The 19,454-nt window shown below is 44.1% G+C and overlaps 1 protein-coding gene across 2 annotated transcripts in view; it reads left to right on the plus strand.

Annotated features, from left to right (window-relative positions):
- Positions 1-19,454, plus strand: part of WWC1 (WW and C2 domain containing 1) — a 66,055-nt gene that overhangs the window by 27,504 nt on the left and 19,097 nt on the right. For both annotated transcript variants that reach the window (XM_040078269.2, XM_040078270.2), the window contains exons 2-9: positions 2,855-2,964; positions 7,813-8,016; positions 9,667-9,743; positions 10,640-10,719; positions 11,606-11,735; positions 12,081-12,227; positions 13,252-13,325; positions 18,435-18,677. In XM_040078269.2, the coding sequence (XP_039934203.1) occupies positions 2,855-2,964; positions 7,813-8,016; positions 9,667-9,743; positions 10,640-10,719; positions 11,606-11,735; positions 12,081-12,227; positions 13,252-13,325; positions 18,435-18,677 (1,065 nt within the window). The remainder of the gene's footprint in view (positions 1-2,854; positions 2,965-7,812; positions 8,017-9,666; positions 9,744-10,639; positions 10,720-11,605; positions 11,736-12,080; positions 12,228-13,251; positions 13,326-18,434; positions 18,678-19,454) is intronic.

Below are 19,454 nucleotides of genomic sequence, written 5' to 3' on the forward strand. Positions count from 1 at the left end.
GTTTAATTACTGCTCCGTGTTGAAGGAATCTTGTGTGGGTCGCTCACCAGAAATGTTGAGCACTGTAGCTGGGACATGGGAGATGCATGGCTCCTGGTTTAATCACCCTGCAGAGCTGGATGGAGCTGGTGTGCAGTGCCAGGGACTGCAAACCCAGGGTGGAATTGCACCTCTTCTTACAAAGCTCTCTACAGAAGTGGCAGAACTGCACTCATGCCGCCAATTCACAGCAGTATTTAGTGATTCTTACCAAAAGATTCACTTGGAAAAGACCCCTTGGACTTCCTGTGGCCTTGCAGCCCCACCTTGATTCCTGGGGCAGTTGTGGATGCCACAATAAAAACAAAAACATTAAACCATGAGAGAGCACCCAGAGGATGGTGAAGGGGCTGGAGGGGAGGCTGTATGAGGAGTGGCTGAGAGCACTTGGTTTGCTCAGCCTGGAGGAGAGAGGGGAGACCTCACTGTGTTCTGCAGCTTCCTCCTGAGGGGAGCAGAGGGGCAGGTACTGATCTGTACCATGGCCACTGGCAGGACTCGAGGAAACTGCATGAGGCCGAGCCTGCAGGTTTAAGTTGGATAGAGGAAAAAGGCTTTTCAGCCAGAGGATGGTGGGACACTGCCCAGGCTGCCCAGGGAATGGTTTTGGCCCCAAGGCTGCCAGAGCTCCAGGAGTGCTTGGACAGTGCTCTCAGGGATGCACAGGGTGGGACTGTGTGTGCAGGGCCAGGAGCTGGACTCGATGATCCATGTGGATCCCTTGCAGCTCAGCGTATTTCATGGTTCTATGATCCCAGCATGAGTGTGCCCCACTCGGGGACGGGAGCAGGTCCATCCAGTTCAGCATTTAGCACTCTGCCCTCCCTTTTCCCCACCTGTGCTGCTTCCACGTGAACCACTATCCTTAAATAAAAGCAGCTGCCATTTTCAGAGAGGGTGAAAGTGTTAACCCTGGTGTTTAACTTAATATTGCCAACACGTTTGCTACAGCACTTTCATCTCTGTTATCTCCAGAGAGTGGCTTGTATCTGACCTTGCTCTGCATTTTTACCCTTGTGCATCTTTGATTTGATCAACTCAGAGCAGCACATATTGGGTACTCAGGCTGGGGAAACAGCTTGATCCACAGGGAAGGACATGGGATAAAGGATAGCAATCACAATCATTGAGATTCTATTTTATTTTCAGGTAATCTCTATTTTCTGTACAAACACACTTTTGGTACACAGTCTAGATTAAGAACTGTAAAAATAAACTCTTCAGTGAAACTTTGTTGAGAAAATTTCACAGTTCTGTGTTGTGAAGCTCTGAGTTCTTTTGCAGTGCAGAGCTTTAAATGAAATTGAAATTTTTTTAAAGAACAGTGATTGAAACTCTGCTTCATATGGCAAAGGCAATGAGTTGAAAGGGAAATGCAACAGCAGGTAAATTAGAGGTGTTAGTGGCGTACGTGGCTTTTACAAAAATGTTCCCACCCCCATTTTTATTGCATACCAGACTTATAGGTCATATTTAGAGGGAATTACGTTAGTTGTTAAATGTTGATTTCATGTTGAACCTCCTCTGATTGAAGGCTTTTTTCTTAAAATTCCTCTTCACAATGAGTGACCGTAAGATGTTAATATGGGAGTACCAGCCGGTTCTCAGCTCCTCCAGGTGACATCTGCTCAGAACCCAGCGCCTCTCTTTGTCTGTCAGCCCTGCTCAGTCACCTTTGGCCGGGGCGCCCTTGCTGGAAGCCGTTCTGTCTCCTGCAGGGGGTTGCGGACGTGCCCGTGTGCCCCTTTGCCGCCCTGTGACGTGCCGCTCGCGCGTGGCCGAGTCGGGAACGGCTCTGTGGGTGCCTGCCCGGCCCTTTGCTCTCGGGCTGTGCCTGCCCAGAGGGGCTGCGGTGCTGCACAGTGTGCCCTGCGCTCTCTGCCCCAGGGGCTTCTCTGGGAGCTCACACCGAGCCCCCTTCCGCGTGCGCCGCGCCCGTGCGGTGGATCTCGGGCCTCTGGCGTGTTGTGCTTTTGGCAGCTGGGGACGTGAGGCACCTGCGGGATTAATTCCTCCTGCCTTGTGCCTCCCTGCAGTGCCGCTTGGTTTGTAGTTTTGTTGGTGCAAGCTGAACCTCATTAACTCCAGTCAAAGGGAGGAGAGGGACACGGTTTCGGTGATTAAAATCCGGGGTCACTCGAGGAGTGGGTGCTCTAAGCTTCGTGTTTAGCCATACAAGCCTTCAGAGCGTTGCTGGTTTTTGTTTTTTGTTGCTGGACGTGGTCTGTAATAGAAAAACTCATCAGAGCAGTGCTGTGGAAATACTTCCTTGTTCGGACGGAGTGGGTTACACGTTTTCTGATACTGAGAAACTAATCTTGTTTGTCATTAATGAAACAGAGCATATTGCAATGCAAATGAGAGAAGTTGCATGACAAGTGGTCCCACAGTCCTCAGCACTTGCTATTGATCGTTCAGTCTTACTTATTCATGCTATGCAAATTGCATTTCTCATCTTGCTCCTTCTTGTCCACATATTTTTGGTACAGGCCTTGCCTGCAAACAGTCTCGTTCTTTCACTGGAGAGACAGGAATTGTTTCTGGCAAAGTTCTTAACGTTCCTTTGTCGAGCCAGTACTGGCTGAGCCCGGCAAGGCTCCGGAGCTCTGTCAGGATGAATTCATCTTGCTCTAACTTCAGATGGAGAAAGGGAAGAGTTGGTGGTGTATTATAAGAACAAAAGCTTTAAAATAGTTTTCAGCTCTCTTTGGTTTTGATACTGAAGCCCTTGTGGCATATGTTTTCTGGTCAGTTGTTTGGAACAGGCGTGCGGGGGTGTTCTTTTATTCCTGCTAAATATTATTTTGCATTTCAGGTATACTAAACCACTGACCTTTGCTGACTGCATCAGTGATGAGTTGCCCTTAGGATGGGAAGAAGCTTATGACCCTCAGGTCGGAGTCTATTACATAGACCACAACACCAGTAAGTGACATGCTACTGTGCTTTTGCAGAGCGATTTGTGCCTGTATTAAAATGCACTGAACACAAAACCACAGAGTTGCCAACAGCATGCTTTAGAGTAGATGAGAGCTGCAGCTCGTGAAATCAAATCCTGTCCTTCTCCATCATACAAAGTACTTCCCTCTCTAAGCAGGAATTTGAGACCTTTTGTGTTGCAGTCTTCAAATTGACAGCCACGTTCAAGCCAGTACTATGGACACACCTCTGTCAGATTTGGTTCTACTGAGGAGTCCAACTGGGCAGAAGTGATCTGGAGTTTGTTCTTAGCCTGGAATTTGTCCCTGGGGTAAGACCATCAGAAACAGTGCAAAGGTCTTGTGTTGATTCCCCTGGCAGGGGTGAACTGAATGAGCACGAGCTCCCTTGGCTGCAGGAGCTCCCACTGCCTTCGCTGGAAACAAAACCCTCAAGCAAGCCTGGCATGTCCTGTTCAGGGTTCAGGCTTGTGGTGTCTATCCTGTGTCCTCAAACTAAGCCACTGCTTACACCCTTTGCTAGATTGCTTGAAAGACCAAAAGAGTTAATTTTGTAAGCTCATTTGAATTATAAAAAAATACATAATTTGATCAATCATTACAGACGTTACTAGAATAACTGCAATGGGTTATGCTAGAACAAATCCCCTGAAAAAGTAATAAGCAAAACAAATCAGTGACTTTGATTCTCTTTACAGAACATTCCAGCTGCAGCCCAGCAATTCACAACAGAACCATGCCCAGGCCCTTTTAGGGGAGCTTGCAACTCGTGCTGAGAAACTTCTAAAGGACAAAGGTGCCTTAAAGTGCCTTGAAGTTGTGGGGTTTTTAAAATCTACTTCTAGGACTTCAGCTTTTTTTTTTTTTTTTCTTATTTTTTTTCTTTCTTTTTTTAAATTTTTTTTAAAAATTGCAAGTTTGGTTATTTTTATTTTAACAAAAATGTGGAAGTCTGGTGCATTTTTTTTCTTGGTGAATTTTTTTTCCCCCCTTGGATATCTTCATCTTCACACCCTTCCCTTTTTCAAAACTGCCACAACTTTACCTGGCCTGGGACTGCACCCTCCAAGCTTTAGCAACTTCTCCCGGGTATTAAAAATGCAGAATGAGAAAAGCCTATTCCCAAAAAGCCTAATTGATCCCTGCAATGCAAAGATCCTAAGCTTCCAGATGTAAAGGTGACACAAATATTTTTATTTAGGACTCATGTAAATCCTGTGATTTTAGGGTGACATATCTTTAAATGGCTTCATCCTATTTTTCTGAGAGGTAGGGGACGTTGATTTTTCTTTTTATTGGAAAGCTGGAAGGGGTAGGCAAGTCTACAGGATCACACAAAGGAGATCTGCAGAATACAGGGGAGAGGAGAGTGGACAAACTTTGCTTTAAAAGGTGCTAAGTTGCAAGGCACAAATACGGATCTCTTATAGGTCTGTAAGACCAGGTCTGGTGTCCATTTCACAGTCAGGGATGGGAAAATAGCCTTGACCTGAAGGTGTGGGACGTGGAAGCCTGTTGGACCCCTGGAGTGTTTCAGTTTGCAGAAACTCCAGCACTGTTAAGTTTGTGGTTGGACTCAGTGATCCTAAAGACCTTTTCCAACCTAAAAGGTTGAATGCAGTTGGGACAAACCAAACATGCTTTTTTTTATACATTTGAGTTGGTGCAGGGTGACCATGCAAGGGTGTGGTTGCAGCTCTGGGGCAGGTCCCCCTGGTCTGTGCCACTCACAGGCACCACAGGATTCAGGGGCATGCAGAGAAGCCTTCCAGCTGTGCTGACAGTTAGTAACAGTGCCTTTTAAAAGGTTCCACTTCTATGGGATCCCAGAGGCCACAATATTTAAATGAGAATTTCAACTAAAAAGTTAAAAACTCATGGTGTATTTCTTACTCCAGCTCACGACAGAGCAGAACACATCCATTTACCTTAACCTAATCAAGCAGCTCATCTTTGTGGTTTATGTTGAAGTAGCCTCTGGAGAGTGTCCAAAATCTTCTTCCTCTCCAGGGTCTCTGGCAGATTCCCTGGCAGGAAGGAACTGCTGAGGGTGGGAAGGGGATGAAGCCATGTTGGATCTTGCTCATTCTGCACAAGTATTTGGGACTAATTATCAAAAATGAGCCCGAGGATAGACTTAAATTAAATCTAAAGGCAGGAGCCATTAAAAGAAGCAAGATGGAGAACAATTGTAACCACCTCTCTGAGGGAAAATAAATACAATTAAATTGAATTGAGTACCTAGAATATTCCTAATACAGTATTAATGCATAGCCTTGAGTGTCTCTCTGGGAGAACTTTGGAATGTGATTTGCACAAAGAAATGATGCTGATGCAAGCGTTATAAACCTACATTCCTCCAACATGAAGCAAGCAGATTTATTTATGACAAGCTCAACATTAAATTAGGAATTCACAGGACAACAAATGATGTAATAGCCTGCGTTTCTATAGTTCCTTCGTCTCACTTCTGAATGTATTTTGCATTTCTCAGTAGCTGGGGCTCACTGAGAGCCCTTGGCCAACATTTTCATTGATTGGTTTTACATGTTTGAAAACCAAAGCTCAAAGCTGCAATCAAGGGGTTACAGTTAGTGCTTTGATTACTGAAAAGGTTGAGGTGAACATTTAGAATAAATCTGGACACAAAGCACTTCAATACCTCAGTGTGTTGTCCATCCTCTCTGTGAGCTGTCTGCTGAGCGTTCCCTGGGTCAGACTGCGTGTGGGCCTGGAGCCCTGGCAGTGCTTCAGCACCTCACAGAGGTGCTCAGGACTGGAGGCTTTTGCAGTCTTCCTCCTCATTGCTTGTAATAGAGGAATTTTCCTGCAGCAGCTTCCACCACCCTTCTTGGGATTATGGGAAGAATGGGCTGCTAATCCAAGGAAAAGCTGGAAATAACCAGGCTTGAAGACGTATCTTGAGGTAGACTTATGATCCAGTGTCCTGAATCAGACTTCAAGAGCCAAGGGTACTTTGCCAACATAGTTTTTATGCTGGAAGTTAGAGAGCCCTAAGTCACAGCGGCTGGTGACTGTGCAGTCGTGTCCAGGGAAGCTGCACGTCTGGGAATGTGGGGGCAGCTCCCTGGGTAACAGCAGACTTTCCCCCTTCTGTGGAGAAAAGGCAGTTACTTCATCTGGGTGTGGGTAATGTGGAAAATGGGATTTGGGGGCACGAACTGAGGCAGGCACATGGGGATTTCAGAGTCTTACACATTCTGTGTCCTCCTGATCTTGCTTTTGCTCCCTCTGAGACCACAATGCTGTCCATGAGGGCACCAGCACCTACAGCTGGCACAAGCAGCTGATTTTTCCCTCATATTATTTTGGAGCAGTTTCTCTTGTCCAGGCCTAGCTTTAATATTATATCAGCTGAAATATTGCTTCTGCTTGCAGGACCTGTAAGGGGCACTGTGTTGAAATGCTTCCACAAACTATATTGGGGTTTTTTGACTGCAGTTTGTGGCTTCTCCAAGTTTTGCCCTGTGATTTGAAGTGCCATGTGTTCTTTTGGGTCTTGAGATTGTTAAAAACAACTTACTGCTGGAGTAGCTGATTAATTTTCTCCTCAGCATGATCATGGACAGCTTGTGAAAAGAATTGAGTGTCCATCCCTTGGGTAAACCCCTTTATTTCTAGTTCTGCTGCCAAGAATATTGTCTAACTTCTCCCCACATCCTGTGTTAGTCTTACGCCTGACTCGCTTAAGAGCTGCTCATACCTTCCACTCTGGCAGCTTTTACTAAATATTTAAAGAGGCTCTTAAGATATGCAGATTAGATTCCCACTGATAGTTTCAAGCAAGTCCTTTCTATTAATTATTCATTATGTGGTAACTAGGCATCCTTATTCAAGCATGTTAGTTTAGACAGTTCAGAGCACTTGGTCAACTAAATATTGGAACCTGCTCCGAACAAGAACTCATAAAAGCCTTGAGATAGAAATGAAAAATGTTTTGGGCACTTCTTCACAAAGCAGAGACAAACACTGACAATAAATTTACCTTGTTAGTATTAGGACGAGCTGCATGTTTGTGACCTTACAGGTTTTTCATGATTAGAAGCCTGGAAAGCAATGTATTGGTTGTGTTGGGGTAATGGAGATGGAGGTGCTGTAACTGCTGCATTCGCTGTGTTACCCTAAACTCCACCTCCCATATCCTCCAGTCATTTGCTGCTGTGCCTGCTTTCCCTAAAGGAAATGTTGACTGCTCTCAGAGATTCTGTTCATATAATGTCATTTAAGATGCTTTCACAAATTTTTGATTTAATCAGACCTTATTTTTACTTACTTCTGGAAACTGAGTGAGCAGGTTTTCTTCCCCCTCTGCAATAAAAGCCACTTGGCAGCCAAGGAGTTGTAATTGCTCTCATCTTGTCAGGTGCAGTATAATGCAGTCATGTGGCAATGATATTTTCTGGAATTTTTTTTATCGGTGAAACAGTAGAGGTATTTTATTAATAACATTATAAAGCAGTTGCAATAAAGATAAGTCTAACAGTCGATGTCAGTATCTTAGAGCTGTGTATGCATATTCTTGGGTGGATGCTTTTAAGAGCCAGAACCAGGGCGGCTTCAGCAGCAGAGGAGTTGGAGAGTTCTGTGACAGTTCTGTTGGGAATTGTTCTATTCAGCATGGCAGAACTCATTGGAATTCATTGTGGATCAACAGTCACCTCCTTAGAAAAAAGGAAAATGTCTTTATTCAACTCTTTTATTACAGGGAGGGGGCAAGAGACCGTTTTAAAATGTCACAAACAGTGGAGCTTTTCCAAGCAGCAGAACAAACCTGCATTCTGTTGATGTCACCTTCTTCTGTTTTCTCTCCAAGAAACTACTCAGATCGAAGACCCTCGGGTGCAATGGCGCCGGGAGCAGGAGCACATGCTGAAGGATTACCTTGTCCTGGCCCAGGAGGCCATTGCTGCCCAGAAGGAGATCTATCAAGTGAAACAGCAGAGGCTTGAGCTGGCCCAGCAGGAGTATCGGCAGCTGCACGACGTTTGGGAGCACAAACTGGGCTCTCAGACCAGCTGTGAGTAGTTTGTGAGCTCTTAACCAGTGACTTCCTCAGCTGTGGGCCCAGGAGGACAGTAAAAGGCATGAAGCTGGTCCTTGGATAGAGCACTGGGATGTTACACTGTGTCTCTCTCCACGTTTGATCAGTTGTTTCAGAAATGGTGTCTGCCCAGCACCTGTCTGGTAAAGGCTGATTGTTATGAAGCTCTTCTGTGTGTGGCTCAGTCACTGGAGCCAACGTGAACATTTTCTGCATGGGCTTCGACAAATGCTAAAACGGTTGGCTCAGTGTGAAAAAGTTAACTTACATGGTATTTTCCTTGATTCCCCTGTTTAAAGTACAGGAACACAGCAAGAAGGTCCACCTTGGATAGTATTCCCAGGCCCTTTTGTAGTTTTATATCCCAGGTAGTTGAGTGATGGTCTAGTGGAGCTGAGGGTCTGTATTTTATGCCATATTTATGCCACTGGTGGATTGCCTCTCTGTGTGTGAAGAACAGCAGTTTGTGCTCCATATTCTGTGTCACACACACATCAGTACCAATGTCGCTTCAAAATTTGGTTCAGAAATGTTTATTTCCTCTTTACTGGTAGTTAGGAGCTGGAGAATGTCCAGAACCGGATTTATTTCCTGCATGTATTCCAGAATTTTTGTTGTAATCCTAAGTATTGCAGATTTTCTGTGTTCTTGCCAGCCAAGAACCTCCCCCTGTTTCACTCTTGTGAGTTATGTGTGATGGTGGAAAATTGGAGAACTGGTTAATCCTGTGCCTGGTGTTAAAAATTTTAAGTAGTTTTCTGTCAACTGAAGAATTCCTGTTGGACAAGGGTGCTGTCCTTCATCTCTAAAGAACTGAGTTTGTTCTTTTCTGAGGAGTACTCTACCCAAGTACTGCTGTTCCAGAGCAGTACACTGAGAACATGAGTTACGTGTCTTGAAAAATACAGCCAAACAGAAATAACTAGAAATGCTTTCCCGTGTTTTATAGGGCATAAACTGATGGCTGCAAGGATCAAAATATCTCCCTTGCCTCCAGCTACCTCTAACAACATTGCACATTGGGGAGCTTCTGTACCTTCTGAGGCAGAAGCGTTTAACCGCTGCTGAGAAGAGAGTTCTGCTCCTAATGGGACATTGATTTAATCTGGTGTGACACATTGGGTGGTTGGCCATGTCCTCAAGGCTGTGAAAAGGCTTGCCTCGCATTTTTCAGTTTCTTCTCATTCTTTGCTTTTCTTTGTTTCTAAACATTCAGTGGACTGTTTGCTCAATGAGGAAGTCTGAAAAAAATAAGTAAACCTTCATGCAATGCCTGTCCCTTCAGTTCTGTAAAATGCCTTTGGAAATGCAGGAAGCCACACTATTGAATGGAGGGAACGTGTTTGGGAGTTGGAGTTAAGTGTGTTAGCCTGAAACAAATCCAGACTTGGAGATGCAGGACATGCTTTGGCCCCTTCAGTCTGTACATTCTGTGGAGTACTTGACTGCACTATTGCCTTTCCCTGTCTTTGAGCAGGGAGATGTGGCAATCAGTAACAGACCTACACCAGCAGTGCGTGGATGTCTGGGTGTGCAGGAGTGGTGGAGATGTCAGTCTGTGGTGGGGCTGGGGAAAGTGTAGGGAGGAAGGCAGCGCTGCTAAACTGGCTGCTGTGTTTGTTCCAGTGCTTTCTGGCTCCTCGTCAAGTTCCAAGTATGACCCCGACATCCTCAAAGCAGAGATTGCTACTACAAAATCCAGGGTGAGTAGTACAAATAGACCTTTGCTTGCCATGAGTAATGTTCAGGTATTTCCAGACCTCGTGGCAAATACTGAAAGGAGATGCCAAAGCAGTTGGAAGAGCTAATGTTGCCATTTAGGAGGTCATTTATCAGAATTTTCTAATGTTGCAGTCTTAGGAAGTTGAAACAGGGTTGGGTTTTTTTTTTTTTCCCCTTAGACTTTAGCCTGGCTTGGTGGTGCAGGATGGCTGTGGGTTGTGGAGCTACATGCTGGCTCCTCCAGTGCTGGAGAGCTGTGGGTCCTCCCCAGGGACTGGCAGCTGTTTTGTGCAGGGCTTAGTGTGGGCTGTCAGCAGGGGAGGGTGTGCTCTCATGCAGAGCTCAGTTTGGGAGGAAGAAAGGACTAAAGTAAAGTAGGTCAGTGTGGCCTCTGTGGAGGAATATAAAACAGCAAGCTGTAGGGTCAGTGGATTTACAGTATGGATTGTCATCCTGCTGTGTTACTCGTGCAGTGGGGCCTTTTCCATGGGGAGCTTGGAGGGTGGCTTCAGTTGCTGCAGGGTAACTCCTGTCCTGATCCTTAGCAGTTTTTTTAATGACTGGGGAGGTTTTAAATGTTTCTGAGCAAAGCTGACATATGTTTCATTGCTGTCTTTTTTGAATTTTTCTCAACTTTTCCACTTCTGTGGCTGGAACTTCCCTTGAGCCCCTTGTTAAGAGGTGTAGTAGCAGCTGCTGGATAAAGTCCTGATGAGGAGGCAGTCAGGGCCATTTGCTGCTCTTGAGATGGGCTGCTTGCCTGGAAACTTTGTTTAGAGTACTGTCTACACTGAATAAGTTTTGAATTTGAATGGGTAGTGTTGTACCTAAATACTGGTATAAAACAGCATTCTAAAAATGTGCCACCTTGCTGCAGGTTAATAAACTCAAGAGAGAAGTAGCTCACATGAAGCAAGAGCTCCAGTACAAAGAGCATGGATTTCAAACACTGAAGAAGTAAGTGTGTTCTCAAGATTTTTTTTTTTTCCAGAATATCTCTGGCTTGCAATGCATCCCCCACTACATTTATAAATAGCTGCCTAAATAACACAAGAGGAAATATGCTACTGCTGATGTCTTTAGGCTTCAAGCAGTACACAGCCTTGGGGGAGTTCTCTCAAATCAGTGCCTGTGTGGGATTGACCACGTTAGACCTGACTTCAAGGCAAAAAGGTTCTGAACCAGGATCTCGTCAGTTAACTGATTTTCTGTTTTACTCAGTATTGCTCAGTGGATGACACTACAGCCCATTGCCTTAATTATAAGAGCCATTGATTTAAGGCACTGAGGAAAAACTGGAGGTGGAGTGGAAGGGGAGGAAAAACTTTAGGTACCTGCCTTTGTGTGACCAGACATCTGGCATCTCTTAGATAAATAGTTATTATAAGGGTCAACCATGGTAGAATTCCTTTGAGGAAAGGGAAGGATGAGGTGGCTTGTAATTAGGTTGTGCAAGCAAATCCATCTGTGCATGGGAGTCTGTGCCTGGTTTTGAAATCAAGACTGAAAAGAAGGTGATTCTCATAGGTGGCTAAGCTGATCCCCTCTAGGTTAGGAACAAGGCAGCTAGCAGCAGTCTGCCCTAACACATTGTTTGGGGGGGTTGTGTGCACCTTTGTCCCCCCTAAGGAGTCAAAGAGATGATGATATTGCTGAAATCAGAGTTCTGAAGCTTAATGTCCTGCTGAGTGGAGTAACTTAGGCAGTGGGGAGTGGGGTCCTTCTGTTGTCCTTGTACTTTGGAGTGTTTTTGTTAAAAATCATGTCAAGATGCATCTAGGATGATTCAATTAACTGGATGTTATTAAGTGTTAACTTACTGTTTTTTAAAATTTTTATACAGAATTGACATGAAAATGTCTGATACTCAAGGTGGCTACAAACTTGATGAGGCACAAGCCATTTTAAGTGAAATGAAAGCTCTCAAGAAAGCCATCACATCAGGGGAGAAGGAAAAACAAGACCTCATTCAGGTACTGAAACAAGATTACTTTATAATATTCTGGGTCACCATTGCTAGAAGATTGAATTTCTGAGAAGTAATTTAAGTATTTTGTAATTCAGATACATAATTGCGGTTTTTATTAGCATAGGCTAGTTTTGTGTTGTGGTTGGACCACAGCCTCTGCAGTTCTTCAGATGCTGGAAATGAGAAGTATAAAACACAGTCCAGCCATGCCTGACCTTGAGTTTGCAGAGTCTGAGTGGGCACAGCAGACATGGTCAGATCTGAGTCATGGGGTTAGGCTAAAGTTACGTAGCTGCTGAGGTACTTTGGGCAGAAGTGAGCTCACCTCATGATTTTTTTGTGGTTTTAGAGCTTAGCCAGGTTAAAAGACAGCTTTGTGAATGACAGAGGATCCCAGTCAGACCTGTGGGCCAGCAGCGTGTCTGTGGAAAGCTCCAGCCCTCTGCTCCCCCGGCAGTACCTGGATGTCAGCTCCCAGACAGATGTTTCAGGAAATGTGAGTAATCTGTGAGAAGCCTTGTGCACATGGAGACATTCCTCTGAACTGTGTGTAGAACTACCTCACCATGAGTTTCCAAGCATAGCCAAGTGAAAACATAACTTCTCCTGGTTTAAACTGCAAGTGTGACTTCCTTTTTGTGTGCAATGTTAATGTATCTCTAAGGGCAACCTGATGTTTCGCCACACTGTCTCTGTCAGAGCAACCCAGGTAGGAATAAAAGGGAAGGAAGTTTGATTTTGCCTGTAGCTTCTTGTGATACAAATACTCCCTTAGCTCTTTATGGCAATGTTATAAGTTATAAGACAAGAAACATTCAGCAGGTCTCAATGGGCTAAGCTCCAGCAAGGACACTTCTCCTAGGAGTGTTTGGCTTTCACTGGGTTACAGGTGAGAACAACTCCTAATGTGCAGATATTTTGACACCACCAAAGTTGTAGTGCTCATAAACCTTCAGTCCCACGCGTGCAAGGAGATCAGAAGTGTCAGATTGGTCCCAGTCTTGGTAAGGACTGTGCTGGGGGTACATCTCATTTCTCACAGGACAGCACAGAGCCTCTCCTGTGAACCTTTACTTAAAGGTTTGCAGCCACTTTCAGTCAGGGTCACACATGTTAGTAAAGATCTACAGATTTGGGCATGATGGGATGTCCCTTGTCTTTACGACTTTGCAGCCAAAGCAAGATGTCATCCAAACCAAAATGCAATGCAGCACTTAAGGATGCAAAGATCATTTAAGAGGAGAGATTGCAAAGGTATTTGTGTGTTCATAGAAATAGAAGCCCAAGACAAATGTGATTGATTTTCTCTTCTTTCTAGGCCAGAAAGGGCCTCTGAATCTTGTCAGGGCTTAAGTATTTGAAGAAATCATGAAAACTGTATTTAAGTGCAGCGTGTTCCTGTTCTGTGATTGGTTTAACTAGGAAATGACTGACAAGATCAAGTGTCATTTGTAACAGTGTCAAGGAAATATCAAAAGAGGAGTGGTTCCTCAGCTGCTGACTTGATGTTTTTGTCTCAGTTCATTGGCAGCAGCAGTAACCAGCTGGCCGAGAAGGTGCGATTACGGCTGCAGTATGAAGAGGCAAAGAGAAGGTAATTCTTTGGCACATTGCCCTTTTTGGTTGTCACACAGCTCATTCTGAGGGTAAGTTTCACTAGAAGAGGTGCCACCAGACTGAAACCCAGGATTGCTGCTAAGTAAGTGTGGTCATTTCCGAGTCAGTGAGACAATAGGATTTTTTTGCCACTGTTATCTTTTAAGAAATAAACAACCATCCTAGAAATTACTAAGGTGTGACTAACACATAAAGAATTCAGTCTGGCCACACCTATGGGGATATAAGTGGTTCTGCTACCTGTTGCCAGTGTTTCCCCATTCCTAATAAGGAGACTGTACTGCAAGGCATCTCCTTACCTTATTCCAAATGAATGAATGTTTGCATGCCTAAGTGTGATAAGGAGAAATGTATATTGTGTTAACACCTTAAATGGTGTTATATGGTCAGTGGCTGCAATTCCAGAGCTTATCTGTAAGAATGTAAATTTTCACCTTTGCCCTCTGATCTCAGATGAATGAAGAATAGATTACAAAAAAATATATATATATCTACTTAACAGGCCAATTTAAGCACAAGCTTTTGAGGATTTGCTCTTTAATAGATAATAGCTAACACAACTGTGTAGTTAAATGAAAAACCACCAAGAATTATTACTTAGACTTTGGCTGGCCTAGTCTTTGTTCAGTGATATAACCATTGCTGGAGGTGACTTTCTTCACTTTTAACTGCTCTAGAAGGACTTTGCAACTCCAGAATAACAAAGTTCAGATGCATGGTACAATCCGTGCTTGGGCAAAGAAAGGCTTTTTCTCCAGCCTCTGGTTAGAAATAAGAGCCTTAAGGCTGAGGTTACTCATAATGCTCTCATTTTGGTGTACTGGCATGGCCAGTAGGCCACGTTTCTCAGTAGCACAAAATTTGATCTGTGTCTGTGGCAGTTGTCAAAAACGGTGTGCCCAACTGCTTTTGACAAATTTGTACTTCTTTTTTTAGGTGGAGCAATTTTATCAGAGCTGTTTATTTTTCCAGTCCAAGATTTTCCAGACTACCTTGACATTCAAATCATTCAGTGCCTTTTAAAAGCAACATTACAAATACCATGATTTCAGATGCAGTGGTTAATTTGGAAGTGTTAAAATTTCCTTTTACTTTTAAGCTTTGCTGATGGGTTCAATTTAATTCACACTGACTTTACACATTCAGACCCTTCCTTTATTCTGTATCTTTTCCAAGGAGGGGCAAGTGAATAGTGACAAGCCTGAGAACATATTTAATATGCTCTTTATTGAGAGAGAGAACTTTATAAGGACAGCACAGTAGTTCATTTGAAGTGGTGATGAGGGGAATGCAACACACCTTGCATTTAAGGAATACTTGCTGCTCATACTCCATGTTTGTCTTACGTTATCTCTAGGTTTTTCTCAAAGTTTAAAAAACATTATCATGAAGAAAGATGGATCTAAATGGACATGAATAGCTGATGCTAAAATGAAAAGATCTCCAGCTGTCAAAGCACTGTGGTTTTGGCACGGTATTTAGTAGGAGCTGCAGAAACAAATACCTCGACTGGTTTAGAGCTGGAACAATACTATGGATATAGTGACTCACAAGGAACCTTATGTTCCTGTGAAAATTCTTCCTTGTGGTGCTAGAAGTGTTTCCTGTCCCCACAGCAGCATTAAAATGTTCCAAAAACACAATAGAAGACAAAGTGCTTTGCCCACGCACGTACTGGGAAGGCACCAAGTGATGGAAATATGTGTGTTACATTAGCTCTGCAGTATCTGCAAAGGTGAAACTTAAGGTCTGAAATCAGGATGGTCCCACATGAATTAGTTTAGAACTACTAGATCTGTAAGGGGCTGGTGCTTTAGGAAGCAGGCTCTGGCAGACAATGTTTGCACCATCACTGTGCACCAGACTAAAATTAGCTCAGATGTGGGTGAATGTCTGACTGAACTTCACCACACCACAGCTGCCAGGACCCAGTTCCCTTCCCCACCACTATGTCCTTTCCTGTCAAGCTCAGGCAGACAACAGACCCTAGAGCAGATAATATAAAACCCAAAAAAGACAGGAGGCAGCTACAGTGACAAACCTTTGGCTTAATTATATTCAAAACTGATAATGGATAGCATGTCAAAAAGGTTGTCATTGCTACATGTCAGCAAGGAGATAGCTGCTGCAGCATAAATGTAATCAGAGATGCAACTGAATTATGTTGTACTGTTCCAGACATGTAGCAGTAACTCAGTTGTGTAGCACTTGCACCCTGCACTGTTCTAATTTCTTCAACAGCTAAACTTTTAGCTTGGGTTCTGTGTGACTGGTGGTAACTCAGGGATTTTAGACGTATGGGTTTTTAATTTCCTAAAATGAAATATTTTAATGTTACATTAAACAACATTACAGCGATGGTGGGTATTTGGCTGGTCAGTTTTTAAACCACACCTCCCACTTCATTTGTGGGGGTTTTTTTCTCAAGAACAGAAGCTTATCTGAAACAGGGTTATTAATTTCTGGTTGTAGATACACCTGCTCCTGTGGAGATGCATGTGTTCTGAACAATCTCCAGAGAGACTGAAAATTTTACGTGCTATGCCTGTGTTGCATAATAATAGAAAGTGCTAACTTTCCCTAATTAACAAAAAAGAGCCTTGTTATGACAATGAATAAATCATCTAACTGCCTTTTCGAGGTAGAAAGAGAACAATTAAATAAAGCTTGAGCTTCCTGTTCTGTTTTTATTCAGTCTGGTGGCCATTCAGAGAGGTGGTGTGACCTGAGGCCAGCCTTGCAGCCCAGCCTGGCTCAGCAGTGGTGCAGTTCAGACTCAGGCAGTGAATGCTGAAAGGGCTGGAGTGTTCAGCCAAGTGCAGACCTTTCTTATGTGATGGTGCTGTTTTATTGGGAGAATAGAATAATAAACCTTCTTTTAACTGAGAAGAGGGAAAATAACCATCACGTACCAAAGGTAAAACTGGAGGTTGGTTTAACAAAGCTTTTAGACTCGGAAATGCATAGAGAACAAATTCCAGTGGAAAAGCCATATCCATGCAAATGTATGCCAAAAGTGATCAGATTTATGCCAGCCAATCCTCTTAGGCTCATATCCCTTCAAAATGCACAGAGGAATTCTTGGATTATGAATTAATGCCACTGTTAATTCTTCGTTGGAGCACAGTATTGCACTTAATCAGGCACTCAAAAACAAAGCAGCTCCTAAGACGACCTAAAAATAGTTGAGCTGAATATCTGTCAGTTATGGAACTTCATTAGAGTAAGCAGCCTGCTATGGGAAATGGGTTTACAGAAAGTGATGCTTCTCTTCAGAAAGGTGATCTCACGTCTGTCTCCTGTGATGGTGGAGACAGATCAGTGGCAGGTCACTGTGTGTGAGCCTAATCCTTCACAGGGTCTCTTGGGGCTCCAGTTCCTCTTGGCCTCTGGAGCTTGGAAGACAAAGCTTTATTCTTCAAGGCCATTCAGGAGCCTTGTAACTGCTGCTGCCCAGATCTGCATCTTATTGCTTACCCCACACACTTTGATTTTGCTGGTTGGCACTGAATTTGCTCTGTGCCTGCCTGTGTACTGGCTTGCTAGAGGGAGCACACACCATCCTCTGCACTTCTGCAGCATAAACCAAAATCTAGATCTGTACCTGCAACTATTTGCTGTGCCTGATTTAAGTCCAGTCAGTCTGTCACCACACCACAAAGCCCTTTGCAAAGAGAGAAGCATGTTGGACATTTATTTTACATGTCACTTCTATTTTTTATGTGTTTGCTAAATCTGAGGGAGGGATTAACCTGAGTCCATCACGAGAAGGGGCACATATGCCTTGCCTCTCTGATGTTCACTCAGGTGCATTTTTTTTTTTTTTGCAAATTTCTTGCAAAATACTTTTTCTCCTTGTTTGCCTTCTACGTTTTTCAATTTTTTTTTCAGCCTAGCCCATTCTGTCCTTCCAATTCTCTGCTTACCACTTGATTTTTTGGATTGTGTGAGTTCAGAAACACAGGTCCTTGGTACTTCTAATTCAGATTTATCTGTACTCTTGTCTCTGATCAAACTACCATGATCAGCCTGTCAGATCTTGAAGAGTTGTAGTGAGCGCAAAGGAGGCAGCTTCCTTTGGGAAGACTGACATTACTGCCCTTGGTTCTGTATCCTGGCCTGCTGCTGGTTTTCTGCTTTTCTCTATGTAGCATTGCAAAGCTGACCATTTGTTGACCTAACTGAGCAGGTCAGATACTTGGGAAACTGGGAACAGGCTTGGAGTGAGCAGCCTCCTCACTTGCCATGAGCTGTGCTCTCCTCCTCTGTCAGCCAAAGCTCTTGCTAAATTCTACGTCTGTATTGCTGTTGCTTTTAGCCATTATCTTCCTCTCTGAGCCTGGTGGTGCTGAAGGACTGGTGATACAGGCTTTCAGCTGAAATCTGGAATGATACCTCTAATGAAAATAGGCTTTGATTCTGATGTAAACAAGCAGCTCTGGATTTTGGTAGGATCACATTGCCTCTCCAGCTCCTCGCATCCTCAAGTGCAGGCTGCACCACAAGTAGTGTAGCTCCATAATGTGTCCAGAATGCTTACTGTAGAATCAACAGGTGGATTCTTGCAGTAGCAGCATGGAGATATGATTAACTTCCTTATTGTAAAGACAAAAAAAGAGTTTCTAAGCTTTTGACTAACCCCTGGTCTTTATATGAATTGTATAAGGGGAGTACACAGTTATTTTCATAAATATGATTAACGAATAGATAATTAACACATCATATCCTCCACACAAACTACTCTGAGGTCACAGCTGTAATACATGTGAAACGCCTGTAGTATGTCTGATCCTCTTTTCTGACATCCAGAATTTTTGCTATATTATTCTCTGACTGGTGGCCATTACATATTAGCTAGAAACTTCATTTTCCATGGTGAACAAACCCGAGTTACAATCCCATTCTGCATGTCCACATCCCAGCAGTGGCACCATTCCAGTAAGGGGGGCTGAGGGTGCTTGTCCTGGCCCGGAGAGCCTTCCTCAGGGCTCTGGAAGGTGTTGGTGGTCGTGATGCACCTCTGCCTGTCTGGAGCAGGAGATCAGGCACTCCTGAGGTAATAACTGTGGGTCTTTTTCCTCTACAGAATAGCAAACCTGAAAATCCAACTGGCTAAGCTCGACAGCGAGGCCTGGCCTGGCGTGCTGGACTCTGAGCGGGATCGTCTGATACTGATTAATGAGAAGGAGGAGCTCTTAAAAGAAATGCGATTTATTAGCCCCAGAAAATGGACTCGAGGAGAGGTGGAGAGGCTGGAGACAGAGAGGAGGCGCCTGGAGGAAGACCTTCAGGCTGCTAGAGACACTCAGAGCAAAGCTCTCACTGAGAGGTGGGTTAGTGGGCACACGGCAGTGCATTTTTGGACAAGAGGTAACTGGGAGCAATCCCCTGGCTGAGTGCCCACAGCAGTGCCCTCACATTCCCAGGACACTCTGCTCAGAAAGCTTCTGAACTCATCTCCCAAACAGCCCATCTGCAAGACTTACTGTGCTAGTGGGGAAAGGCTGCTGTTCCTACCATGGATCCTTGATGGGAATGTAAAGAATGCTCAAAATAGCCCAGTGTGGTGTTAGTGTAGTGTAGCATTTCTGTATGCAGCCAGCACCTCACAGCAGCTTCTTGTGCAGTCTGGGCTTTGGTAAATGTCAGCAGATGGAATTTAAAATTTCTTAAATTTGCTGTTTGTTCTGAGCATCCTTGTATGTGATTCCTGTAGGATCTGGTATTTGGCAGGGCTGTGGGGCTTGCAGGGAATATCCTGTGAATCTAAACTAGCTGAAAAAAATGCCAACTTTCTTCCCTAATTTTACCTGTGTTGCAGGGGGAGATCTTAGGGGAATGTACAGTGAGGATGAATACTGCATTAGGCATTGCCTACAGGTGTTTTCAGTCTGGATGTATTAACGAGGGTGGCTCAGCAGTGTTTCTGGTAGCTGCAGTCTCTTGAACATATATGGAATAGGAACACTGCATTCACTCTCTCTCCTTGCCTCTGCATTTTCATTTCTTCTACACAGTCGGTGTCCAGGTGACACCAATTTTCTGCATAGGCTTTTTGTGGTGTTATCTTGCTGGAAAAAATGTAAATGTCTTGGCCATGACACTT

This window comes from Hirundo rustica, chromosome 14 (genome assembly GCF_015227805.2).
Source record: "Hirundo rustica isolate bHirRus1 chromosome 14, bHirRus1.pri.v3, whole genome shotgun sequence".
Taxonomy (NCBI): Eukaryota; Metazoa; Chordata; class Aves; order Passeriformes; family Hirundinidae; genus Hirundo; species Hirundo rustica.